Source organism: Mirounga angustirostris, unplaced genomic scaffold (assembly GCF_029215605.1).
Source record: "Mirounga angustirostris isolate CCGP_5_RB_7025 unplaced genomic scaffold, mMirAng1.0.hap1 SCAF_13, whole genome shotgun sequence".
Lineage (NCBI taxonomy): Eukaryota > Metazoa > Chordata > Mammalia > Carnivora > Phocidae > Mirounga > Mirounga angustirostris.
In genome coordinates, this window is record NW_026991721.1 from 5006990 (window position 1) to 5033773 (window position 26784).

The 26784-nt window shown below is 47.4% G+C and overlaps 1 protein-coding gene across 3 annotated transcripts in view; it reads left to right on the plus strand.

Moving 5' to 3' along the window:
* Positions 1-26784, plus strand: part of CHKA (choline kinase alpha) — a 61218-nt gene that overhangs the window by 20378 nt on the left and 14056 nt on the right. For 2 of the 3 annotated variants that reach the window (XM_045893135.3, XM_064576077.1), the window contains exons 2-5: positions 5391-5502; positions 16399-16452; positions 23759-23872; positions 26603-26736. In XM_045893135.3, the coding sequence (XP_045749091.1) occupies positions 5391-5502; positions 16399-16452; positions 23759-23872; positions 26603-26736 (414 nt within the window). The remainder of the gene's footprint in view (positions 1-5390; positions 5503-16398; positions 16453-23758; positions 23873-26602; positions 26737-26784) is intronic. The other variant, XM_045893136.3, reaches the window with a different exon arrangement.

The window sequence follows — 26784 nt, forward strand, 5'->3', positions numbered from 1 at the left end:
TCTTGGAGCACGGGATTAAACTTTGAATGGAGTTACACAACTTAGAACAGTAGCTCATCTGTTTGCTCCCGCTGTTGACCGGACTCTCAAGAGTGTGTGACAGGAAGGAAAACGAGGGCTTTTAACTGATGGGATGCCTGTCCTGTCGCCTGGTAGCCAGGAGCGTGTGTGGCAGGGCGCTTCTGATAAGCCATGCGCCAGAGGCGTTGCACTGAGTTGAGAAGAAAGGTCAAGGCTGCTCTCATCCTCTTCCCTCCACACCGTCCCTGTGCTTCGAGGCTTGGGGGAAACCAGAGCCTTGGGTTGCTTGTTCTTTCTGTTCCTCCTTCGCTGGGGTAGACAGCCGATTTGCCTTTTGGGAAAAGAGGTCTTTACTCTTGTGAAGATTCCCAGGTACTCATGATTGCTTTTAAGTAAGCTGTTGAAAAAATTCTAAAGTATGACTTCTATTTACATCTGGGAAACATAGTTTCTGTAGACGCACATTCAAGTTTTTAATTGGTTGAGAAAAAATCATTACCTATGGAAAAAAGTCATTTTTCTTTTTTAAAAGTGTTTTATTGGGATATGGTTCACATACCATACAGTTCACCCATTTAAAGTGTGTGTATCTGATTTCACAGGTATAGGCAGCTGTCATCCCACAGTCAGTTTTAGAACATTTTTCTCATCTCAGACGGAAACCCTGGCCCCCAGCCCTGTTCCGCCCAGCCTTAGGCACTCACTGATCTGCTTTCTGTCTGCAGATTTCCTTGTTTTGGACATTTCACATGAATGGAGTCATAGAATATGTGACCAGTTTCTTTCACTGAGCATGATGGTTGTAGCACATATCAGTATTTCATTCCTTTTTTTAAATCATTGTGGTAAAATGTACAGCATGAAATTTACTACTTTTAACCATTTTTAAGTGTACAGTCCAGTGGATTAAGGATGTTCACACTGTTTTGCAACCATCACCACCATCCGTCTCAGGAACACTTCCCTCTTCCTGGTCTGAAAATCCGTCCCCATGAAACACCATTGCCTCTTTCCCCCCAGTAAGCACTGTCCTTTGACATTCATTAGCTCAATCAGAATCTGTCTTCAGTCATTTTGTTTTATTTTTTGTTTTATTTTTTTATTTTTTTAAGATTTTATTTATTTGAGAGAGAGAGCGCAAGAGGGGGGAGCGGGAGAGGGAGAAGCAGACTCCCTGCTGAGCAGGGAGCCTGATGCGGGACTCGATCCCGGGACTCCAGGATCATGACCTGAGCCGAAGGCAGTCGCTTAACCAACTGAGCCACCCAGGCACCCTGTCTTCAGTCATTTTGTATGTGTTTACTGGAATGTGGTATATCCTTTGGATGCACAGCCCTGCCGACATCTTGATTTTAGCCACAGAAGACCTACTTCCTGGTGTCTGAATTCCAGAACTGTAAGATAAATTTGTGTTTTTTTAAGCCATGAAATTTATGGTCATATGTCACAGCAGCCCTAGGAGACCCAAGGCATCAGTTTTACGCACGTTTGTACAGACTAGTCCTGATGTAAGGCTCTAGTGATTGTGGGGCTCCCATAGCACCTACTACGTGCTACGGCCCAGCGCTCTCCTGCTCAGTCTTGTCTCCTCATCTGTAAACGAGAGGCAGCATCAGCATCCGCCCTGCAGGAGTGGGGCGGGGGGGCTGAGCTAACCTTTTGAACACTGCAGCCCAGGGAGCTCTTAAAATGACTAAAGAGGGGCACCTGGGTGGCTCAGTCAGTTAAGTCTGATCTTGACTTCGGCCCAGTTGAATCAGTCTGATCCTTGATTTCGGCTGAGGTCACGATGTCAGGATCGTGGGATGGAGCCCGTTGCCCACACAGGGCATGGAGCCTGCATGGAATTCTCTCTCCCTCTCCTTTTCTCAAAAAAAAAAAAAAAAAAAGATTCCCTCTCCCTCTGCCCCTCCCCCCACTCAAGAAAAATAAAATGACTAAAGAAAGTGCAACTCTTTTACAGAGGGGTGAATTTGAGGCTCAGAAAGGTTTAGTGATATGCCTAAGATCACACAGCTAGTAAGTGGCAGTACTGGGATTTGAATCCCTGGCTCTGAAGCCAGTGGTCTTTCTTGTATCGTGATACCTTCCCTCAGGACTATCTCTTAGGGAGCTTACGGTCTAATTAATCAGGGAGCCAAACCTAACCCAGCAGACCTAATAAGACAAATATAACAGGAGGGAGTTTGGAGAAGAGAGACTCAGTGGGGCAGCAGTGCTGCTGGTTATTGTCATCTTCAGAAAAGCTATACTGAGCACCCACCATTTGGGGTCACTAGGCCTTGAGAATTGTAGTGAGGCATTCCCCTTGCCTTCAAGGAGCTAGTAGGGAAGATGGCAAAAGCTTCTTGAGAAGGTTGGACTTTGAACTTGTTCTTTTTTTTTTTTTTTTAAGATTTTATTTATTTATTTGTGTGAGAGAGAATGAGAGAGAGCACATGAGAAGGGGGAGGGTCAGAGGGAGAAGCAGACTCCCTGCCGAGCAGGGAGCCCGGTGTGGGACTCGATCCAGGGACTCCGGGATCATGACCTGAGCCGAAGGCAGTCGCTTAACCAACTGAGCCACCCAGGCGCCCTGAACTTGTTCTTAAACTGTAGGTAGTTTTTAGGTAGCAGAGAAGGGTAAGGAGGAGTTTGCAGATTGGGAGAGCATGAGTACGTGGATTGTGATAAGCTGTATCTGTTAGTACTAGATCTAGCTGCTTATAACAGAAGCTCTAGAGTAACAGTGGCTTAAACAACACAGAAATTTATGTCCCTCCTGGAAGTAGACAGGCTGGGCAGGTATGGCAGCTGCATGGGCTCGATGGAGATGCGGGCTCCTTTCAACCAACTGCTCTGCCGTTCCTAGGCTGTGGCTCTCATTCTCATGATCTAAGAAGGTGCTAAAGTTCTGGCCATATGTGCCGGTCAAGACACTGGCAAGAAAGTGGAAACAACACTAGACATTTCAACATAGAGAATTTAATATAGGGAATTGGGTGAATAGGCATTAGAGAGAAATGGGACCCAGTGGCTCACAGAACTGCAGGAAGCAGCCCCTTCCCTGGGCTGGGGGACCAAGGGAAGAGGTGGGGATTATCAGACCCTGGATCTGGGCCCTGCCGCCTGTGGAGAGGGCACTGCTTGGCTGTTGCTGGCATCTGAGATCTTGAGGAGCACCCCCTGCAGCTGGGGCCCAGCCCTCTGAGCTGGTATCTTGGAGAAGGTGCTGTGAGGCTGGTTCTGGGTTGGTGAAAGAAGTGGGGGTTCCCTTGTTGCTACTCCAGCACTCAGACACAACACAACAAGACTGTCTCCTTCCTCCTGCCTTCCAGCCTCCCTCCAGGGCCCCCACTGGCAGACCCTACCTGGGAGCAGCCGGCAAAGGAGATTTGTAACGGGTGGAACCCCCGGCCCAACATCACAACCGAGAACTGAAGTGTGGACTTGTTGCTCAGAGACCAGAGCTTCGCGATTGACACACTGTCCTCTCCTTGTTTCAGACAACAGGATAGAGGACAGGAAGAAAGGGACAAAGCCCATGAGGATGTCTTAAGTTGACTTCCAAAAGTCACATAAACACTTCCTTTTACATTCTATTTGTCAGCGCCTGGTCACACAGGCACACCTACCCGTAAAGGCAGCTGGTAAATAGTCTTCATGCTAGGCACGTTGCTGCCTGGATAAAACCTGGAAAGGGAGGAGAATGTCTGCCACAGAAGCAGAATTTTCAGAATTGTTATCTCCTGTTAATACACCAACATTAACAAACTTCCAGATAAAAATTTCTCCCTGTTCTCTTTGCTCCCCACACAATCTCTCGGTCTGTATTTTGTAGCTCTTGGCAGTGCTTGTCAGTGTGTGCTCATAATCACTGTGCAGTCACACCATCCCTGTACCTGATAGTGTGAATTTGGTGTGTATTTTAGTCTCACAGGTGGCTCCTGTGACCGGGGGGTGTCCTTCTCAGCTCTGTATCCAGAGACTGGACTTTATATCCAGAGACTTGAGTAGACTGGACTGGTTATGGAGGAGGCAGGGAAAAGCTGGTGGCTCCTATGACCGGGGGGTGTCCTTCTAGAAAGCTGTGTTTCGACCTCCTGGTCACTTTCTCTCCCAGAGTTGCGTGCCTACTGCCCTATGATGCTGAAGCCTCTGACAGTCAGGGGTGGACTTGGTTTGGTGGAGTGTGTAGCCTCCGACACTGACTGTCCTGTGATTTGTCTTCTTTGTCTTCATTAGAGAGGCTGTTTCTTGAGAGCAAGGGCAGAGCATAGTTCAATTTTGTATTATCCTAGCTTCCAGCATAGTGCTTGGCTTATAGTTCCTGAAGATTCACTGGCTAGATTAGGATTTAGGGACTCTGAAGTCTGCTGCAGATGAGGTGCGTCGTGTCTGGAGCTCCTGACTGTACAGTATCTCATATTCCTTCATTTAGCTCTGATTCCTCCATTAACTACCCTTTCTCTCTGCCTAATCGTGTCCAACCCAGGCAGGTGATTTGTCCCAAAGGCAGTTATTCTCCTGTTCAAATGACCCCTGTAACTTGTTTCTTGTCTCTCCTCATCAGAGTGGAAGGTTCAGGGTACTGAGATCTCCTGTCATTTCCTCTGAGTACTCCAAGAACCAGTCAGTGTTGCAAGTTTTTTGAAAAGGCTGTTAGTCAAAATTGATTGAGATGTTTTTAATAACATGGAGCTATATATACTTCAAGTGGAAGGTCCTCGGGGAGGTGGGTTAAGTACTGCCCCAAGATTTTAACCTGGTTACTATGGGAACATCGTGGAGGTTTTGGATGCTAGAAGAACATGAGCCTGAAAGAATGCATCTGGGATGCCCCCACCCCCAGGGTTGCGCAGGGTCCTCTTCTGTCCTCCTCGTTCTCTGGAGGCGCACCTTGTGCACATGCACACATGCAATTTAGAGCTCACCTCCAGTGTTAAGCTAAGAACAGATAGGGAATTTGCCTGTTTGTTTGTTTTTTTTTTTAAGATTTTATTTATTTATTTCACAAAGAGAGAGAGATAGTGAGAGCAGGAACACAAGCAGGGGGAGTGGGAGAGGGAGAAGCAGGCTTCCCGCAGAGCAGGGAGCCCGATGTGGGGCTCGATCCCAGGGTCCTGGGATCATGACCTGAGCCGAAGGCAGATGCTTAACGACTGAGCCACCCAGGCGCCCCGGGAATTTGCCTGTTTTTAATGTGACTCTGGAATTGATCCAAACACCATGGAGCTCATCGTGTATACCCCAGGTATCCTGAGAGTCGATCGAGACTTCGATGGGAGTAGTTCCTGTGGGACCCTGACGTCTCATCCGTAGTTGTCCAAGAAGGGCGGTTTAGCTGACCTTCAACATACTGACGCTTACTGTCCTTTGACTTCCAACAGAGGTGGCCTCAGTAACATGCTGTTCCAGTGCTCCTTTCCTGACACCGTGGCCACCATTGGTGACGAGCCTCGGAAAGTGCTCCTGCGGCTCTACGGGGCGATTTTAAAGATGGTGAGTCTGTAGGCTGCGTGGGGACGGGAGGGCCCTGTGAACAGTTTTCATCCTCTCTGCTAAATTACCTGGGAAGATTTTAAATACTGTAGTGGTGGTTATTAAAGCTATTTTTACATATTGCTTTTATTTTAATTGGGCTGCACAACTGGGTTTTTTGCTTATATCCTGTTATGTTCTGAATTCCTGTTTTTGCTTATAATTTATTAGTAAGACAGTACAAATATTCTCAGCTTTATATCCAGAGAAAAGTATGATGTTGGTTAAATCTTTAGTAGTGGTTATGATGCTTGGATTTTCACACGTTGAAATTTTTAGCTCAGACCTAGGTTGTAAAATTTTAATGTGGAAAAGGTATTGTTTTTAATAACATGACCATAAAGGTTTTACAGGGCACAGGGGAGCCCCGTGGACAAAATATAATCTCAGTGGAGCTGCATTTATTAACTACCTCCCTTTAAGATTTCTTTAAAATGTTGAATTTGTTAGACTCATAATCTTTCTAAATTTTTATATATTAGTTGAATCTAATTTTCAATTAAAGTGCCTTATTTATTGAATTGTCTTCATCAATTGTAGGAGATCCCAAATATCTGGATTTTTTTTTTCTATTTATACCATGAATTTACCATTTTACTGACCACACATACAAATGTTTGTTTGATATCTTTCTATGGTAGAATTTTAATATCCATTTAAATCTTCTTCGGAAGGGCCCATTTTGATGTTCATGAAATGGAGAATAGTTTTCTGACTTAATGTTTTAAGAGACTAGTCTCAGCTCAGTCTGAGGGCAGATTATGCCCATGTCTACGATAATTCGATTTTAATGTTCAGAAATATCAAAGTTAAAGCTGGCACTCTGTGTCATAATGTGACTGAGCCTTTTTGTTGGATAGTTTTCCTTGGCCTTGCCAGGCTGTGAAGTGCTCAGGATCTGAGTGTTGGAAGCCATGTGCCCTTTGCCCAGGAAACCTGAGGCCACTTTGTGATGAGGAACACACAGCTGACCCTGACTCTGACCCCTTAGCAATGGTACTCAAGCGACAGGGTTCTTGTGTTGGCCACGCAGTTGGGTTTTTCATTTAATCAAGTTGCGCTTTCAAAGCACAGTTTTTGAAAAACCCAGTTAATGTCCTTTTGGTACTTTCAGTGAGCTCAGGCTTGAGCCATTTTATCTTTGAGGACTTTTACATCCTCTAACCATTAGTCCCATTTCTGCTCATTTGTGTGCTTTCATGTGGGCAACACTTTTAAAATACTTTAATAACCAGCGGCTGGAATTGCACGTGATACAGACTATTGTTTAAATCTGATTTATGAGGCTTTCGTTTGTATTCATAACTTTAACTAGGGGCATTTTAAACGTGCACTATGTGCCCCTCCAGGGGCCAGGCTAAACTAGGCGCCAGATTCTGTCTGCTCTGGATCTGTGCTGTTTGGGGTGCTGGTCACCAGCCATAGGGGGCTATCAGACATTTGAAGTGTGGCGAGTGTGACCGAGGGTAGGGATTTTAAATTTTAATTACTTTTAATTAACTTACATTGAAATGGTCGCATGTCCTGGTGGCTGCCGCACTGAACAGCACAGCTCTAGAACGTGCTGTGTTACTGGAGGGTAACTTAGCGAAGCCGTTGATGGCACGGCCTGGCCCTGAGCAGTTAACTCTCCCCCTAATAAAGGTTCACTATCAGTAGTTAGTATTTTGTCCTTTTCAGCATTTTAGTGGTCCAGAATTACTGCCTTATAGTACTTACAAGTAATAAAAATGCCTGGAAATAGGATTTGTTTTAGCATTTCTATGTCCCTGTTTATTTTTAGGTAACTCAAAAATAAACAGAATAATTAAAGGCACTTAAAGTGGAATTAATTCTTGCCAAACTAATAGAATGGAATATGTTTTTACATCTAGGTCTAATTCATATGGGGGCACTCTACATTTAGCTTCTTAATTATATTTTTATTAGGCAAATGTCAGTTGCCATTCCCGAATCTGCCTCCGCCGAGCAGGGCGGAAACTCTGCCGGGAGACGAGCAGCTTACTAACTGGACAGTCCGCGGGTTCTCCAGGCTCACGATTGACTTACTGGACAGCGGTCTCATTTTTGCTGGAAAAAAGCTGTTCCTTCACTTTAGAGGAGGGAATCTGTTTTAGTATAAATACTTGGTGGGTTGAGTCCTTAGTTCAAGAACACTTTTTTTGTGCAGTTCCAACTTAGTAAAAATATGAGACCTACAGCCTCAAATGGAAATGTTTTGGAGAGGTTTTTGGTTGAGGTTTTTGTTCTTCAGGTCTCGGCAGGGGCACTGGTTGCCGGGTGGAATTTTAGGCATGAATGGCCATTGTAAACTGTGGGTCATTTGAATACCTTGACAGCAGGCGGAGGGGAACCAGACTGGGGCGCTCTGAGAAGTGGCCGCAGGAGAGAGAAGGCCGTCACTGCAGACATGGAGTCCATAAGGCACGAGCCAGGTGGCCCCTGCCAGCAGGTGCCGGCAAAGCTGAGCTTTCCCAGCGCTGGGCCGGGGATCTCACCACAGACTTCAGTGCCTTTTCAGATATTCCCAAGTCCGATTTAAAGGATCTGTGATTTTTGTTGCTGGGTGTGAGTTCACTCGTATTGCTGACCAGCTCTTTGGAATGAATCTGGCCTACAGCAGAGGGACAGACAGAGTCTGCCATAAGACTTCTGTTCGCACCACCACAACAAAAAAAAGTTGCCAGAGTGATAGTGATTTGTTAGGATTTGCATGCATTGAGAGATGTGGCTGAGCACATCTAGAGCCCGCCCAAATAATAAATCCCGTTACTTTCATAAATGAATGGATTAAAAACAGAAACATAATACCACTCAGATGTTATGCTTTCTCCGTCTGTACTCTCCCTGTGGGGAAAGCACACATGTCCCTATGCATGTATGTGCACTGTCCAGATAAACTGGGATCCCCGAAAGCGGCCGTATAAATGCCGCTATAGCATGCTTTAGGGTGGGTCAGGATAAGCTCCTTCTTTAAAAAATGTTAACGGACAACTACGGGTAATGATAGACCTGTGTATCTTCTCAGACGGTCTTGCTGTTTTGCTTAATGACACGCTAGAGTAGTCGAGTTCTGTCCTTTCTTTCCCTTACCTCTGAGGATCAAATGTTAACGAGAAATATTTCTTTGATTTACATTTACAATCCTTTACAAGTGACTTGGTTGAAGATAATTAGATGTTGCTCAGCTTTTGGCTGAGGCCGTGGCAGTGAGATACTGCCGGCAGTTTCTGTCCCTGAACTTCGTTCTCTCCCAGCCCGTTACAACGTACAACACTATAAACATCAAAATACCCGTCTGATCTTAAAGAAGTACCTGCCGATCAGGGTCTGTTTCACATGGCCCAGCCTTCATTTTAACGGGGAGGGTTAGTTTCTTTAGTTGCACAGATGACGGATGCAGAATTCCCCTGCAGAATCACCCCTAGGCACAGTAGGACAGTTTCGAGAAGGTGAGAAGTACTAGTTCAGACTTTGCCACGTGGAAAGAGATGTGATTGCTAGAAGAGAGCTTGAAATGATAATGCAAGCTATAAATGTAACTTGGTTTTTTTCCTTTCTGATATGGGAAGGAACATGAGCTCCGCAACGTCCAGTAGCAGACTTATCAAAGCAGCAAGTTTGGCTGATTACAAATAACCCGTTTGCTTATTTATCATGAATTGTGGAAGACACAAATGTCAGTACGTATTGTTCATTCAATGTAACCTGTGCCCGTTGGCGCAAGTCTCAGAGGATTGCTTTGTCCCTTCCTCTGTCAGAACAGTGACTCTGTGTTGAGCCAGTTCCTTCTGTGCATGAATGGAGAGATTTGGCCTCACCGTTTTGAACGGTCTCACAGGCATGAATGTCTATAAAACACATCAAAGATCTCTCAAGTGTTGTCTGGGAAAATGTTTTTGTGTGTTCTTTGAGCAATAGAAGGCTAATATTAGTGCTTGTTTGAGTACTAACCATAATAAAATTAAAGGCATCAAAGCACAACGCAGATATGTATTCATGACTCAAAAGAGTGCAGTCTGGGACATGGTCTGTTTTAAATCCAGAAAGCAAAATGTCATCTTCCCTGTTTGCTCTTAATCCCAGTTTAAATATAAATTAAAGCACCCTAACATAAGGGAACCAGACAATATGGGAACAGCCCATAGGTAGCTCATACTGAACTATCAGCGACTGAGAAATTGCTTACAAACATTGCAGAGACCGTCTAATTCATGCTCCCTCACGAAGAGCCCTGCTTTGTCCCAAGAGCCTGGGGAGAGCACATGTCCCTGGTAACTGAGTACTGTGAACTCTGTGCATTTTTTCCTCATCGTGTTAGGATCGTCATGAGTTTAAGTTGTTTTGTTTACTCTGCATTTTAAAAAAAATCCCCTTGGACTTTAAATGTGGTGTAATTTTATCTATTCCAAAGGTAGTCAACTTCCCTCCCAGAAGTAACACATCGTTCTCGTATTATGTGTTCCCATTTGGTCTAACCTAGTATTTCTTCAGTTAATACTCGATAGTCGCCAAATCACTATCTGCGGCCCTTCCATACCTGCTTTGGTGCCTTCTTTTCATAACTAAATAAATGGCAGACTACTGTGTCTAATTTTGACAAATGCAAAGTGTCTTTGTCTTGCTGGTCTTAAATGTTTGGGATTTATAGCATGAAGCCAATACAGATTTCTGGTCCCTGGAACGATGGTGTGACTGCAGCCCACCCGTCCGGGGAAGGAATGTCTTTGTGTTGGGTGGCGTGAAGGGCACTTGGGGGGAATGTACTACTTTAGCTGTCTGTGCATGTGTTCTCTGCCGCAGGCTGTCCATGCGATCGTGCCTGGAGCACTCTGGTTTCCAGGTGACAGACACGATTCACGGTATAGTATGAGTCCTCTGAAGTTGGAGCATTCTCTACAGCTTTGATTTCTTTCTTTTAGCCCTTGGTTTCAAGAAATGCTTTTTAAAAAGAGAATTGTAATGCTTTTGTTAAGTAGCACCAGCTACAGTTTGTGCTGTGCTCGCACGAGAACAGCAGTTAAGATTTCAGAATGACATGTAATGAATATATCACTTTTTGGTTTTGGGTTTTCCTTTGGTTTTTGTTTTGTTTTGTTTTGTTTTTCTTTTTGATCCAAGGCAAATCCAGTCCCTTTCTTCTGTTTCCTCAGTAGAAAATGATTTGGTAATTTTAGAAATTTATGAGCCTCAAAATTCGCTTGAGGTATTTAGCTGCTTCTTCCTTCATACTACTTTCAGCATTAAGGGAACACCATAGTGTATTGATATTTTGGTCCGAGTTAGAAACAGACTCTCTTCTTAGTGCTTATCAGTTGGTATCCTCCCCGTACCCCGAGGCTCAGCAGTGCTGGTCCAGCGTGGAGGCACACACAGGCTAGAGAAGCCAGGCCACTCTTCCTGGAAACATGTTGCTTGCAGGTCAGCCCTCGGGGTGCTCATGACTAATGCACTTGAAGCCTTGGGGGCCTCGGGGCAGAGATTAGACATAAATTTTGAGAAGGTCCTGGAAGGAGCCTTTCTTCTGGTTTATGTCTTCCTAGAGCCTCTTAAAACTTCTAGTCTTCTGTTAATGAAGCAAGTCATTGAACTTTGCAGAGTTCAGAGAATCAAATTGTTTTAGAATGTTCTTCAAGGTAATCGAAGATGCTCTAGAGAAGACCATTAAATGTTAAAAATCGTTTAAGTTCTTGTAAGTCGTATCTGCTCTTTAGAGAATCACATAAGCTATACTTTACTTTTTTTTTAAAGATTTTATTTTTAAGTAATTACGTCCAACGTGGAGCTCGAACTCGAGACCCCGAGATCAGTTGCACGCTTCACCAACGGAACCAGCTCAGCGCCCCCAGCTATACTTTAAATCATTACATTGTGATCTTACATTTTAACATGTTCTGTAAAATATTTTTTTCAGAAAATGCTGTAAGAGACCGAAAAAAGCAATAAATACAGAATGTTTTCATACAAATCAGGGAGAAGGAAGGTTAGGGTCCATGGTAACATTGAGAAGAAAACGTACTGCAGAAGATTATGGAAGGAGCCACATGACTACTGTGTATTCTCCGGAGCCAGAGTTCTCACACTGTTCCTCCTGTCCCTGCCCCAGCTTACCTGAGGCATGGCACAGAGCCCTACCAGGAACAGGGAGGGTGGTAGGTGCTGCCCCCCGTGTCGACCCCTAGAGAGTCAAGTGTGGTCAGATCTTAGGGTGGATCCTCAGAGCCACAGCCCGCACAGTGAAGAGTCCATGCCACTCCAGGACCAGACGACCATCACAGTGACTGAACGTTCCAAATAGTACAACACCTCCTGTTTTGGGGTAAATACCGACAGTCTGAGACTCAACTCAGGAGGATAATCCCAGATTTTCCTAGACCAGATTGTTAGATGTCCTAGAAGTTGAGTCTAGCTAACATTTGGATTGTTCTTTCTTAATATCTCATTTATGGGTCCCAGAGTGTTTTTAAAAGGCCACAACCAACTTGCTCTTTTGTACAGAAACTTTGAAAGAGCCAGGTGAGGGCCACCTGGCTCTTTCAATCGGTAGAGCTCGCAACTTTTGATCTCAGAGCTGTTGAGTTAAAGCCCCGCATTGGGCGTGCAGTCTACTTAAAAGAGATAAATAAGCCAGCTGAGTGCTCTGTGTAGTTTTTTGTGCTTCTGTTTTTGGTGGAGAAGGAAGGGCTAATGGGAAGAGCTGTCCTCCATGTTTCTATCACTCTTTTTTGTATCTTTTTATTTCTGTGGCCACCATTACATTTAGCATAGTGACTACTTCTTCCTTTATATAACAGTATCTGTAATTGACGATGGTTTGATTTCTTAAACAGCATTTCCAATGTATTACACTGTTGATGACATGTCATTGTTTGTAGCTGATTTGACACTTTTCCCAGCCTGTCCCACCAGCAGCTAGCTCATGCAGTGGTGGGCTTTTAAAGATACTTTTAGACAAATGTTTCAGTGTTACAAATGACATTAAATAGCTGGATGCCACTTCATGCCACTTTCACTGATTTATTTATATGCACAGCCACACATACACAGACCGCAGGGAAAGCGAGGTGTGCTTTGTTTCGGCGCACAAATGTGGCTTTATTAAAGTAGTTCAGTTGTAACACTAGCTCCCTCGTCATTAGAGAAATCTGTCATTAAGAACTGGCCAGATGATAAGAGTTTATTCTGCCCAATAGCTTAGACAAATTAGAAGAAAGAAATCTGTTATATTTTGGAATATTGGGTAACTTTATTTTTTTTTCAAGATTTTATTTATTTGACAGAGAGAGACACAGCGAGAGAGGGAACACAAGCAGGGGGAGTGGGAGAGGGAGAAGCAGGCTTCCCGCAGAGCAGGGAGCCCGATGTGGGGCTCGATCCCAGGACCCTGAGATCATGACCTGAGCCGAAGGCAGTTGCTTAACTACTGAGCCACCCAGGTGCCCCGAATATTGGGTAACTTTAAATAGAACATTTTTGAATCCTAAAATTATATAAGACAAAATTCAGTCAAGTGATATTTTCTCATTTTAGCCCCTAAAGTTGTCTTATTATTCAATGATTTTCTTTTTTTTTTCAGAGCATGAAATAAAACATTTTAAAAACTAATAACCTAGAATATGAAGGGTACTTTTTTCCCATAGTCTTTATTTTTTATTTTTATTTTTTAAGATTTTATTTATTTATTTGAGAGAGGGTAAGTGAGAGAACACAAGCAGGGGAAGTGGCAGAAACAGAGGGAGAAGCAAGCTTCCCCCTGAGCAGGGAGCCTGATGCAGGGCTCGATCCCAGAACCCCAGGATCATGACCTGAGCTTGAAATCAGACGCTCAACTGACTGAGCCACCAAGGCGCCCTGCCCTGTCTGTGTTTATTTTTAAAAAAGACTTTATTATGGGGAATTTACATACAAAAGTGGAGCAGAAGAGTGTAATGAGCCCCAGGTACCCCAATATCCATCTTTCCCTCTGACCAGTCCTTCAACCTCGCCCTTGTTCATTCTCTGGAGTTATTCTGAAGCATATTCCAGACATCACATAAGCGTTTCCATCTGTATCTATATAAGATGATTAAAAAAAAAAAAAGACCATGATAATGTTTACAACTTCAAAATGTTTTAGTAATTATGTGATACTAACCAGTATTCAAATTCCTAATGTAAAAAATTTTAGTTTTATTTTATATATGACCGCTTGTCTTTATTAACATGAAAAGTTGCAAAAAATTTGGAGTCCTGTTAAATGTTTATACAATATATTTTAATATCTGCTTCAGATAAACTTGTGCCTCTGACGTAAAATCTCACAGATTCCAAGATACATTTTACTCCCCATCTTTCTGCACAAAAAATTCTCTGACCTCTCTTTGGCAATGTGAGTCTGTCTCTCGTTGGCTTATCAGGATGAGGCCTCTTCTCTCACTTTTCGTGAGTGTCTAATTGGTTTGAGATTTCCTGGTCTTACTCTTCTTGTTTACAGGATTGAGGGAACCTGAACATTCTGTACTGAGGAAACAGAACAGAGGGTTGAATATGGCAGAAGTCCATCTTGCCCCCATGATGGTGCTTTTATGGTATAAGTAATGCATTCATTTGGGGGTGGAATGGAGTGGGCAGGGGTGGGGAAATTCTTAACAGAATTTATTTCCACTGGTGTGAGTATTACAAAGGAACGGCCTTGGGAACTAAGGCAATTTGTAACTTTGGATGAAGTGACTTGCTTTCCGAGAGCACCATTGGACAAAGGAAAGGGACTTCTGTTGGCTGAATAACCCATTTACTGTATCTCCCTAAGAAGATACAGTTCGAATAATAACAGCATAGGAATAACCATAGTCATTTAGAATTTTGTACAGGTCAAATCCCGTTACAACAAACTTCAGTAGGATATCTAGATGTCATATGTCATATTATAGAACATTTTGTTCTTAACTTTCCTAAGGGAGAACAAGCACAGGATTTAACGTTTTGGGGGCATTTTGGCCCCATTCAGCATCCAAATGAATACCATAGCCAGTTTGCCCACGACTGAGACCATGGATGCGAGTTTGCCCGAAGCTGGCTGGCTCCGTGGTGGAGGCTGTGCCTTGAGCTTCACAGCGTGGCCGGTCCTTTAGTCGTGCTGACAAAAAGCGTAGTGGGCAGCAGGATTGCTTGGTGCTTTGGGCCAAGACTAACCATAAATGAAAGATGGAGGCCCGATTCGTGAGGAGCTGGTAGGCCACTGGGGAGAGAGGGGACAATGAAAGTCTGAGTCTGAGGTCGCAGCACAGCCGTGGGGGTGGTTCGGAGTTAAGGAAGGAGCGAAGCTTTTGTGGTACCCAGTTGCTCCTCCCGAGAGGTTAGCACATCACACACCCAAGCCATCAGCAAAAGTCTACAAGTATTTCTGGGGTGTTTTCATTTTTGTAGCTTTCATTGTAACGGGATTTAACCTGTAACATCTTTCCATCAGAGAAACGCAGATTACCCAAGTGAAAGTATATATCCCCCCATTTGTGCTTTCTGTACCTTGTACCAAATGAACTTCACGGGATATTAAAGATGTTATTGAATATGTATAAGTGCAAGTCTTTTGCAGATAGCTTCATGAACGTGGATGTTTGTTTGCCTCTCTGCTGAGGAAGCTAGCGCAGGCACTGTTGTACGGAGCGCGCATGAGAGCATCTGTGGAGTGTGTCCGTGCAGGAGGGATGGGCGCGCTGCCCTAACGCACTGGGGTCTTTGAATGGCGCTAGTGTAGCTGGTGTTGCTTAACGTGGCATTTTTTCCCCTGTCCACACTTTCCACTCTTGGTACAGGTATTTTTGATAAAGCAGTGGAATGGAAAGGTATGTTTTTCATGGGATGTTCAAGAATCTTTTACCTTCACATTTTTAAAAAATTCCCTTTATGGGCTTCCTTCTGTGTCTGGCTTAAGCCAGCCTAGTTTAATTATAACGACATTTCTAGAGGCAATATTTAAGTGTAAAATTTTTACATGATGCTTAAAAGTTTCTGACTTGCTCTTCTCCATCCCCTTATTAAAGATAGTATGAAGATTTTTAAAGCACTTGGGGTGGGGGATTGCTTTTAAAAGATACGATCTGTGACATGAAGAAAGAATGTAGCCAGAGAGTTGCTTATGGTAGTTAAGGATCTAGTTGTTATTGCTAGATCCCTGGTTTCCAACAGTTTGCAGTTTCATTGACGAAAGTGCTATAAAAATATCCTTAATATATTAACATATGAAGTAAGTGTAAGGACTTCATTAAATTCGCATAACCCTCTTTCTGGTGGAGGAAGAATTCAGATTGAGCCAGTGACAGGCTGAGCGAGCAGGGCTAGTCTGTGAAAGTGGCAAGTTGGCAGGCTCGTCGCTCGGGTTCTGTGCCAGGGCTCCTGCCTGCACAGGGCTTTCTTGTCTGTCCCCGTTCTCTGCTGACCATGGCGACTTGCCACGGGTGTGTGTACACTCCCGGTTCTTGCAGGAAGGAAGCTTCCTCAGGATAGTGTTGACTTGAAGGAGCCACCCAGCTAAATTGGGGAGACCACTTGACCCTTTGTCTTGGGAAGGCCTGATTGGAAGAGCGCCCCCTATTGACTTTCCTCCAACAATGCCATTGTGAAAAGGTACCTGGCTGTTTGGGGTCAACAGCACATTCCTTTTCTCGTAAAGAAATGAAGCGATTCCTCGGGTGTTGGTCCTAGTGCCGGACGCTGGTGGCGCATTTTACTCTGCCGCTGGTGACTTCCGTGGGTTGAGGAGCACTCGTTAAAGATCTGTGATGTTTCGTAAACCTTGACTGTTGTGATGGTTGCAAAGTTAGTGTGTGTTTGGTGTTCCCCATCTTACCAGAAGTGTTTGCTTTTTCTCATTCGTAGAGGTCCTGTAATAAAGAGGGATCCGAACAAGCTCAGAAAGAAAATGAATTTCAAGTAAGTAATTAAGTCCGTTCTGCATCTGTCTGAGGTTGTAAGCGGTGTTCGTAGTGCCAGTTTGCTCGCTGCCCCCAGAGGGGCCGAGCCGATTCTCAGAGGATGGGCTCTTGCCACGTGGGGAGCCTCCTCCGTAAGAACGAGCGTGCCCGGCTATTTTTAGTTCCTGCTGAATGTAGGCAGCAGACGTGTGGTGTCCTTATGGCAATCTGAACAGCATTTGGGGTGCCGAGAGAAGGCGGTTTAGGGAGCGCTTGTGCGTGACAGGACGTGGAGGCAACCTGGCTCGGGTGCTGTGCCTCTGACCCCCTCCTTCTGTCCGCATGACACCGAAGCCGGCATGGCCCGGGTGAGCAGGAGTGCCTTTTCCCACCCGCCGGCCCCTGGTCAGAAGGGCCCCTCTCTGAAATGCTTATGTTCAGAAGAGCTTGAGGTCAAGAGCACTGATGTGTCCACCTGGTCCCTCTTTGAGGCTCAGAAGTGGGGAATCTAGCGCAGTGATGTCCACATGCCAGGGCTAAACCACCTTCGAGCACACTGGCCCAGTGTATGCACCCCCCCACACACATAGGTACACTGGGTTTTACTCGCTGTAGACTATTGAAATTGTTGGGAAATGGGAATTAAAAAGAGGTGAGATCATAAAGGAATAAAAGTACTAATGTTTCCCCCTCACGTGTCGGTGGATTGTTCACGGTGCACCCTCTGTGGAGGGTGGATCTAAAACGTGTGCTCTGGGTGGCACTGACAGACGCCACCGGGTGGGAAGCGATGGACATGTTTTCCGCCATCCTGAGTCCTCGGTGTATAGGCCTGTGTGTGTCCTGGTGGTCGACAAGGCTGGGCCACGGGGGCCTCCGCGATGCCAGACCCACAGCGCGTTCTCAGTTCTGGTTAACTTGGCTTCCCCCTGCCCTTTCTGAAACGTTCTCTTCCCCTCCTCGGCTCCTTTCTGGGCCTGACCTCCTGTTGTCTGAAGTGCTCCACAACTTGCCCGAGGCCCTCTTCCCGTGCTGCCCCTCTGCGCCGTCCGCCCCCCACCTTCCCTGGGCCGTGTCGCCAGGTCCAAGGCTGAACACATGGTCTCCACCCCACCCCCTCGGAGGAACCTGTGTCTCCTTTCTCTGCAGATGGAAAGCCAGGAGGCCCTCCGACACCCTCCTCTCCGTCACCCTGTATCCGAACCATGAGCCCATTGTTTCCCTGTGGGCTCTACCCTGGGTCTGTATGCTCGTCCCTTCAGTACCACCCACCTCCCTAGGCCAGGCTGCCCCCGTCTCCTCTGGGGGCTCTACTTCCACTCCTGTTCCAACTGCTCCTCTGATCAGGTCAGCCTGTGGCCTGACATCCGTCAGCGCTCCCTGTGCCCCAGGCCAGCTTCCCCTGGTCTGACCCTGCTGGGCTTTCCATTCTCTCTGGTGTCCTTCCCCATTCTTGCTCTCCAGCCACGTTGTCCAAAGCTGTGTGGTTTTCTTCGCAGTTGCTGTTCCTTCCAGTTGGAATGCTCCCAACTTTCCCACCCGCACTTCTGCTTGTAATTAGGACCTCACTCAAGGGTTGCTTCCCCACGGAGTCCCCCTGCCCTCTCGACTAGGTGTGTGTCTCTGTTTCATGCCCTCACCCCAAGCACCATCTGTCTCTCCTCTGTGCTTCCTCTGGCTATAAGTTTTCAGCATGATGCGATTCGTGTCTGCCTCCTGTTCTTGAGAGGGTCCATGCTCAGGGCAGGACCTCGCCGCCTCTTGCTGTCTCGCTGTGGCTATCAAGCCCGCTATCCGGTGGGGCGCTGATAGAATTATCGAATGTTGGCTGCAGCCGGAACTCGTGCACAACTCTGGAACAGTCTGCCCCTTGCCTGCTGGTGCACATACTCCTTGTCCCTTCCTCTCCTCAGTCCACGATGTTCTTTGAGCCCCTTTGGATGGCTGGCCTTTGTCTGCAGTCTTTGTCCCCTCTCTTCTGAATGTGTCCTGTGCTAACTGGCCTCTCTACAGCCTCACTGTCCCAGAGACCCCTCCCCTGCAGCTCCCTGAGGGAGGATGTTTTCCCATCACATCCTGGTACTTGGCGGGCGGGGGGTGGGGGGAACGGATGTCTTCTTGGTTTTCCTCATTCCTGCTTCCAAACCATTTCTCCTCTGTTGAAAACCCTCCTGAGAGCTACCCTGGTTCGGTGAAGATCTGGCTTGGTCTTGAACCCGGTCACCTTGCCCTCTCTGGGCCCGCACCCGAGCAACTGGGCATCATTAGAGGGAAACCCCATGGTCGGGAGGACTACCAGCCTGTCTGGGAGGCTTGCCTTCCTGACCGGGCCCCTCCCTGCCCGGCTGCTGTGATCCCGGCCCTCATCTTCCCACTTCCAGCCCTGGAGCCTTTCCACAGGCTGGTCCTTCCCTATGCTCCTGACTCCAGGTCTCCTCTCTCCTCTCCCCCTGTCCACGGGCGTGTTGCTGCTGTCCCTCACAGGGGACAGAGCTTGCCGGCCTTGCCCGCATCTGCTCCCTCTCTGTAGCAGGATTTCTTTTTTTCTTGGAAAAAAGTGTTGAATGTTTGGGACAGCACAGAATAACATAATAAACACCCTTACCCCACTGCACAGAATTAGTTACTGATTTTGTTATATTGCTTGATTTCAGTCTTTCTTGTATACATTTATTTATTTTTAACTTTTTATTTCAGAAGAACTGTAGACATACAGGAAGTCGGCAGAGCTAGTACAAAGAGCTCCCCTGCACCCCCTCCCCAGTCCCTCTGTCACTAACACCTTGCACAGCCCTGATCAACGCCAGCACAATAATAGCAGCTAAGCTGCAGGCCTTATTTGACTTTCCCAGGTTTTTCCACTGACATTCTCTTGTCCTGTTCCAGGGTGTAGCCAAGGCCCCACGCGGTGTAGGCTGCTTGTCCTCCCTCGTCTGTTCCATCTGCCTCCATGTTACTTCCAGTCCCGAGGCTTGTTAAGCACATGGATCAGTTATTTCATAGAATGTTCCCTTAGTGTAGGTTCGTCTCACCTTTTCTCGTGACTGGAATGAGGTTATATATTTTTGGCAAGAATATCACAGAAATGTTATTCTGTCTTCTCCAAAGTTCATAATCTCGATATTCTTATTACAGGATTTTAATTTTTATAAAGAAATACAACTGTGTAGGTAAAGTGAATTGTCAGTCTGCACACCTCTGCCTCCCCAGCAGTCCCCCTTCCTCTTCCATTCGCTGATCCTCCCCTGCCCTCCTGTCCCCTGCCCCATCTGGTCTCACACCAAGGACTTCCGCGTTGCCGGACCCAGCGGCCACCTTACCCTTCTCCCCTGTTTCCCCTGAGCAGCCGGCACAGCTCTCGCCTTCACCCTCGAGGCCGCCCTCCTGCCCCCATCTGAATCAGGGCTTCACGTGGTGGGTTGTAAAACTTCGAAGGGCATGTGAAATGTCAGCATTTTTGCTGCTTTTTAAAATGAAATAGGCTAGAAAATACTAGAAAGTCTTGCACAGTGGTGAGCATGTAAGTTTGTTTTAGGGGTTGGGTGTGCTGGATAGCTTGCTGTGTAACATGGGCTCCTTCCCATGGGGACAGTCACTGGGAGTGCTCAGGCTCTGTGCGGGTTCCTCTTCGGTGGCCATGCGTCAGCCTTAGATGCTGCGGGTGTGCCGAGAACGTCATGGCTGGCCCAGACCTCCCGGCTTCTCCGAGCTCACTTTGTCCTCCTCTTCCCTGATTGCCCGCTCCGCTGGGGGGGTGGTCTCCCAGGTCCCTGAATGTGCTTTTGCTTCTCACCCCTCAGGTGTCTGTGTCACCGTTTCCCTAGAAGCAGCCACCCCAGTCCGCCCCGCCCTGTCCCCGCGGTTATCGCAGCCTACGCTGGCCTTGTGCATTCGTGTCTGCTTCTCGCTCGGGAAGGGGTCCCTGGGTCGTGCCTTGTTCTTGTTTCCCCGGGGCTTAACACAGTGCCAGGCACATAGGGGACCTCCAGTAAATATTTTTGGGCTAAAGATAGATGAATGTTTCTGAATCCAAAGCAAATAGTTTCAAGTGGAGGTAGGACCTTCTGTCCCCAGGAAGTGCGACCAGCTGTGGTTGGGTGGCCGGTGGCTGCGCCCAGGCGAGCTGGGGCAGAGGACTGGGTCGTGCGGGTCCCACCCTGTTCTTTACTATGCTGGCTTCCTTAAATAGCAAGCAGGAAGGTGTTTGGAGACCTGGTAGTTACAAAAAGGCTTCCAGTAGTTGATGCACTCATTCTAAGATTACCTACTATCCCTCTTAACCTCTCCATTTTTCTTGCTTCTTAACCTGCCCATCTTTCTTAAGTGTTTTCCTTCTTTTCTTCCTCCAAATTCTTTCCTCCACACGCAGCTCCCCTTTCTCCGTACTGGGAATAAATGCTGAACTGCGGTATTCCATGTGAACAAAGAGATTTCTTGTTTACGGTGTTCAGAGAAATGCCAGAGAGAATTGCAAAGCTCTCAAGTCTCCGTCCACCTTCTCTCCACCATCCCGGTGACGGGTTGACTTGGCTCTGGAGGACTCCGGGCAGCGTGTTCAGCCCAGCAACGTCACGGCTTTGTACTGAGTGCATGCGATGCCCAGCGTGCTAAGCCTCCTGAAGGAACGCGGTGGGGCTTCACCTCTGTATAAAGTTTGCAACTTCAAACTCGAAGGCCCTTTAGGACCGGGCACAGATATGTGTTTTATATGGAGCCCACCCTGATGCCCTTGGGCTTTGTCACTTTACATGGAGGGAAACCGAAAAACAAATTTTAATTGTGATGAAACCTGGATACCTCGACGGAAGAAATCCTGACTGAACTCTGAAATTGTGGGTGGGTAGGGGGGCGTACAGCTGGCTAACGGCTGCGCAACCCGCCTGCTGTCACCCCTGGAGCCCTGGGGTCCCGCTGTGCCCAGCCTGCCTTCACCATGGCATTTCGCTTCGTGCAGGTTCCAGGTGGAGAGTTTGAGAGATGCCTTGCAGACCTGTGCACGCTCTTCTGCAGGCGTCTCTGGTGCTGGACGTGGGGCCAGCAGTGACTGTACCTCCTCCAAGGGGTTCTCCTCTCAAACCCTGCTCTCAGCTCTGTGGACCTGACAGATCAGTGCTACGTTTGTACTGTCTGTGTCTTAGTCTGCTCAGGCTGCTGTAACGGACTCCCCGGGGCTGCCCAGACATTTATTTCTGGAGGCTGGAGGTCTGAGGTCTGGGTGCTGGGTTCCTGGCCTGCAGGTGCTGCCTTCTCCCTGTGTCCTCACGTGGTGGAGCGATGGAGGGAGGGATAGCAGGCTCTCTGGGACCCTTCATATAAGGACGCTGATCACATGGACACCCTGCACTCATGACCTCATCTATACGTAACCACCTCCTAAAGGCCCATCTCCAGACACCATCCCACTGGGGGTTAAGGCTTCAATGCGTGAATTTGGGGAGGACATAGTTTAGCTCATAGCAGTCCTAGATACAAAACTGCAAATGAGGGGTGCCTGGGGGGCTCAGTCGTTAAGCATCTGCCTTCGGCTCAGGTTACGATCTCAGGGTCCTGGGATCGAGCCCCGCATCAGGCTCCCTGCTCTGCGGGAAGCCTGCTTCTCCCTCTCCCTCTCCCCCTACTTGTGTTCCCTCTCTTACTGTGTCTCTCTGTCAAATAAATAAATAAAATCTAAAAAAAACCCCAAAACTGCAAATGAGTAAATAAAATTAGGCCTCACAAGGTGGTCAGACCACAGTTGTAGGTGACACAAGACAGTGGCTAAACTATAATTGTGGGAGGTCACCGGCTGACAAATCTGTTTGCTCCCCCAAATGTGAGAGTGACCAAATTACTTTTTCCTTTAATGTGGTTCCATGTCCTTTGGAAAAGTAACTTCTCTGTTTTCTTCTCTGTAACTTTAGCATCCTGTCATTGCCTGAGTAGGTCCTGTTGTGTGTGTGGTTTTTTTGGTTTTGTTTTTTAGATTTTATTTATTTGAGAGAAAGGAGGGGGGAGCACAAGCAGGGGGAGCGGGAGAAGCAGACTCCCCGCTGAGCAGGGAGCCCCATTCAGGGCTTGATCCCAGGACCCTGAGATCACGACCTGAGCTAAAGGCAGACGCCTAACGACTGAGCCATCCAGGCACCCTGCGTGTGTTTTTATAACCTGAGTTTAAAGAGCTATTTCACTTTGGGCAGTGTTTCTGCAGGATCATAGTCCCCAGGGTGCATTTCTTAAGGGGTGAATAAGGATCACCTGAAAGCATTTTCTAGCTACACTTGCCGGCCCCTCCTCAGACACAGTGGCCTAGAGGCTAATTTGCTGTTTAATGGCAAAGTACTAAGGAGTGAATTTGAACTGAGACCAAAAGATAGTATTTGTTTTTTTTTAAGATTTTTATTTCAGAGAGAGAGAGAACACAGGCAGGGGGAGAGGCAGAGGGAGAGGGAGAAGCAGACTCCCCACTAAGCAGGGAGCCCGATGCGGGGCTCGATCCCAGGACGCTGAGATCATGACCTGACGCTTAACCGACTGAGTCACCCAGGCGCCACTAAAGATAGTTTTTGAAGGCAGGATGATTCTAGATCCCACATGGGTTATTAGGACTGAAGATAGCATATGAGCATCATTGGGTTTTGGCAAGAGACAAACATTAAAATGGCAGCAGGGAGAAGATTGGGAAGAGCAGAGCATAGATCCTGTGAATGCTCCATGCCAGGGTGCTCTTTGGGCCCAAAAAACAGGCCCAGGTCTGACAGTCGCCCTTAAGGATCGGTTTGGGGGCAGGAGGCCCCTGTGGCCGGTGCACTCCTGCTCTGTGCTGACCAGAATGGACAGCATATTGGTGGCCTTTGGGAAGATGTCATGGGTGGAACTCAGAGAAGTTGTAAAATAAATGCAAGCAAGAAAATACCAGTAGACACTGTTCTATTTTTGGAATCAGTGACTCGGTTAAGCTTGACTTTTCAATCTCATCAGTATAGTGTGATGGTTGCAAGCGCGGGTCCTGCAGATTACAAGATGTTGACCTGTTTCTTCGTATTTAAAGTGGGGCGCCTGGGTGGCTCAGATGGTTGAGCATCTGCCTTCGGCTCAGGTCATGATCCCGGGGTCCTGGGATCGAGTCCCACATCGGGCTCCCTGCTCAGCGGGAAGCCTGCTTCTCCCTCTGCCTCTCTCTCTCTGTCTCTCATGAATAAATAAATAAAATCTTTAAAAAAAAAAAAAATGAAGTGGGGGAGGTGCTGGTAGCGCCCGATGGTAGGGATGCCGGGGGTGGAAGTGCTTGTGGGGCCTGCACGTAGTCAGCCCTCAGTAAACATCCGGTGTGTTGCTGTCTGTTTTAGGGGGCCGAGGCCATGGTTCTGGAGAGCGTTATGTTTGCCATTCTTGCAGAGAGGGCGCTTGGGCCAAAGCTCTACGGCATCTTTCCCCAAGGCCGCCTGGAGCAGTTCATCCCGGTAAGATGTGTTCTCGACTGGTCAGTTGACAGACGCCACAGACAGAAGACAGGTTCTTTGTCTCGGTGCTGCGGGAGCCTGAGGGGTCGTGGGCGGACACACTAAATGGGACTTAACATTATGAAACTGTATCAGAAATAAAGAAAAAACAGATTTCTCTTGAATTTACATTAGAACCTCTGTCTTTCCTGCAAAGATGTTCATCCAAATGAAAGCTATATATGAAACCCAACATTCCATTGTCCCCTGAAGCTGCTTGCCCTGAACCTTTCCCCTTTCCCCTTGTTCCTCTCAATTTGGGGGCCACCTTTAGAACTCAGTGCAGAGCCCCGTGGTCCTGGCCACACCGAGCCATACCTGGGTCTTTGCCCTGTGGGGCCGCCACTGTTCTTTGCCTTGTCTCCCAGCTCACTCCCTCCATTGGAGTCTCCCCAGCTCCCAGGTGCCGTCAGCTGTCAGCTGATGTTGCAAGGCCCAGCTCAAATCCTGTTTCCAAGAGTCAGGACTGTTTGCCTTTTCTTGCTGTCCTGAGGCATTTCTGATGCTGCTGTAACGTCTCCACCTGTGTGAGCTCCTCGAGGACCAGGGTCTCCTGCCCTGCCTCACGTGGCCACCTCTGTGTGCGGGCTTGCCCTGTATAGTTGTGCAGTGGTTAAGCACAGGGACCCTGGCTGAAGGGATGCTCTGCTTGCCAGGACTCAACCTGTTTCCAGCGGAGGCTGGAGGAAGGGGTCCTAATTGTCTAATCTCCACCGCCCAGGGATAGGAGCCTTCTTGGGACCTGTGTCCCAGGAGGGGTGCCCTCTGCTGGTTGGTGCAGTGGTCTCATGTGTGCGGCTGCCAGCCTGGGGCTGTGCCGAAACCAGCAGACCTTCCGTCTTGGCCCCGGCACCTGGCTGGCCACTTGGCAGGGTTTTCATTTGCAACTGTCCCATAACATCCGACTGGTATGAGAATCAAATGAGATAATAAAGTATCTGAAAGCATGGAAAGTCTGAAACACTTCCTGTGGTTAGAAGTGGCGACGTCTTAAGAACATAATATTGAGTGATAAAACCAGATTGTGGAAGACTGCAAAGAGTATACCATTTTAATAAAGCCCACTGAAAGCAAACTAAAAACTGTTTAAAATATACATGTGTGGTAAAACTTCTCTTTTTAGGGAAGGTAAGTGAGCACAACCCAGAATAATGGGACTGTCCTGCCCTGGACCAGAATCCGTGGGTTTTAGCATCTGTGGGATTGATACTGTTTTACTTCTGAAATTCTGTCTTCTTTTGTATATGTTTTATATAGTGAAGACTTTTTAAAGTTCTGTTAAAGAGTAGGTTGAACCACATGAAACTACCAGTTATCAACTGTTTTTGACCCCAGAAATGGTGATTTCATTTGGCTCAGCCTGCTAGTGCGTGTTATTTCCAGGTTCACTCCTGGAATGGATGCATGGAGTGGGATGCATTCCACCTCGTCTGGTTCCTACAGCCGTTTTTCAGAGGGCACAGGAGAGTAGTGACTCTAAGGACCTGGTCAGTCTCCTATTGCTCTTTCCCTGTGCTGGGAAAGGAGCTTAGAACTCTGAAATATGTTCATCTTTGAGCATGGTTAGCCTGACTTTCCACAATGTCAAACAAAGTAATGGCATTTTTTTAACAGAGCCATGTGAAAGCTGAGTGAGCTCCCACTAGGAGCTGAGTCCCATGTCCTTAACCTTGGCCCGATCACTTGACAACTTGGAGGATTCCCGGGTGGAGGAGGACGCAGTTGAGCCTGCTGCTTCCAGAAAGCTCTGAGCTCTCGTCATCAGGCTCCCGCCATTTGTCGAGACCTCCTGGCTGGGTGCCGGCCCAGGGCCCTTGCCTGCCTTGTCTGCTCTAGGTCAGAGCAGCCCTGCAGGGACTTCATGTCATGTTTCTCATTTTATAGAAATCAGAAAGTCAGACACAGAGGTCTGAGTAGCGTGCCTTTGGCCATGTGACTTTGAAATGAGGGTTAAAGCCAGAATTTGAGCTGGTTTTCTCTAACTTGGAGGAATACCATGGCTGTGGCACTCAGGATTTTCAGAGGCATGCCTCTTTGGGCTTCTATAGGGGAGCAGTGCATGTGGAAAAGACAGACTGGTCTTAGTTGATTGTGATTTCCTCGGGAGGAGGAGCTGGGCAAGCGCGTGGTGGGGGCTTGGCCCCTCTGTTTCTTCGTTCAGCTGTGCGCTCTGAGAGCCTGCTCCGTGCCGGGTGGGCTGCTGCATGCGCCACCATGGACGAGGGGGTGCATGGCTCATCCTGAACTCCTGGCCGTGCTTCTCAGGAGGACCTGTGCTGAGCACCATCTCTTGGCTGCGATGGGTCAGGCCAGGGTTTCCGAGCCGCTGAAGGAGTTGGACACGGGCTCATGCAACAACCCTGAGACCCGGAGCTTTTAGCGGGGAGGAGGGCATCCTCTAGTGAGGGTACAGAGAAGAGAGGGGGAGTCTGCCTAGATGCTTGTGTGTGAGAAGGACCTTCTCATGGTTCAAAGGGTTCAAAATAAAATTGGCTTGTGGAGGTGGCCCCCTGCTTGCTGAGAAATGCCCCGGCGGTCGCTGGGTCACTGTCCGCGGGGCGCGTTCCGCAGGGAGTTTCGTGCGCCAGCTGAGACAGACTGGCTGCTAGGTCTTAGCCTGGTGTGATCGCACCCCTAACCCTCCAGGTTCCCCGGAGAAATGCTATTTTCTGACCCCCTTGTTCATTTCAGAGCCGGCGCTTAGACACTGAAGAATTAAGTTTGCCAGATATTTCTGCAGAAATAGCTGAGAAAATGGCCACATTTCATGGTATGAAAATGCCATTCAATAAGGAACCAAAATGGCTTTTTGGAACAATGGAAAAGTAAGTGGTCAAACCGCTTGGCTCTAACTCCGTTTTCTATTAGCGGCT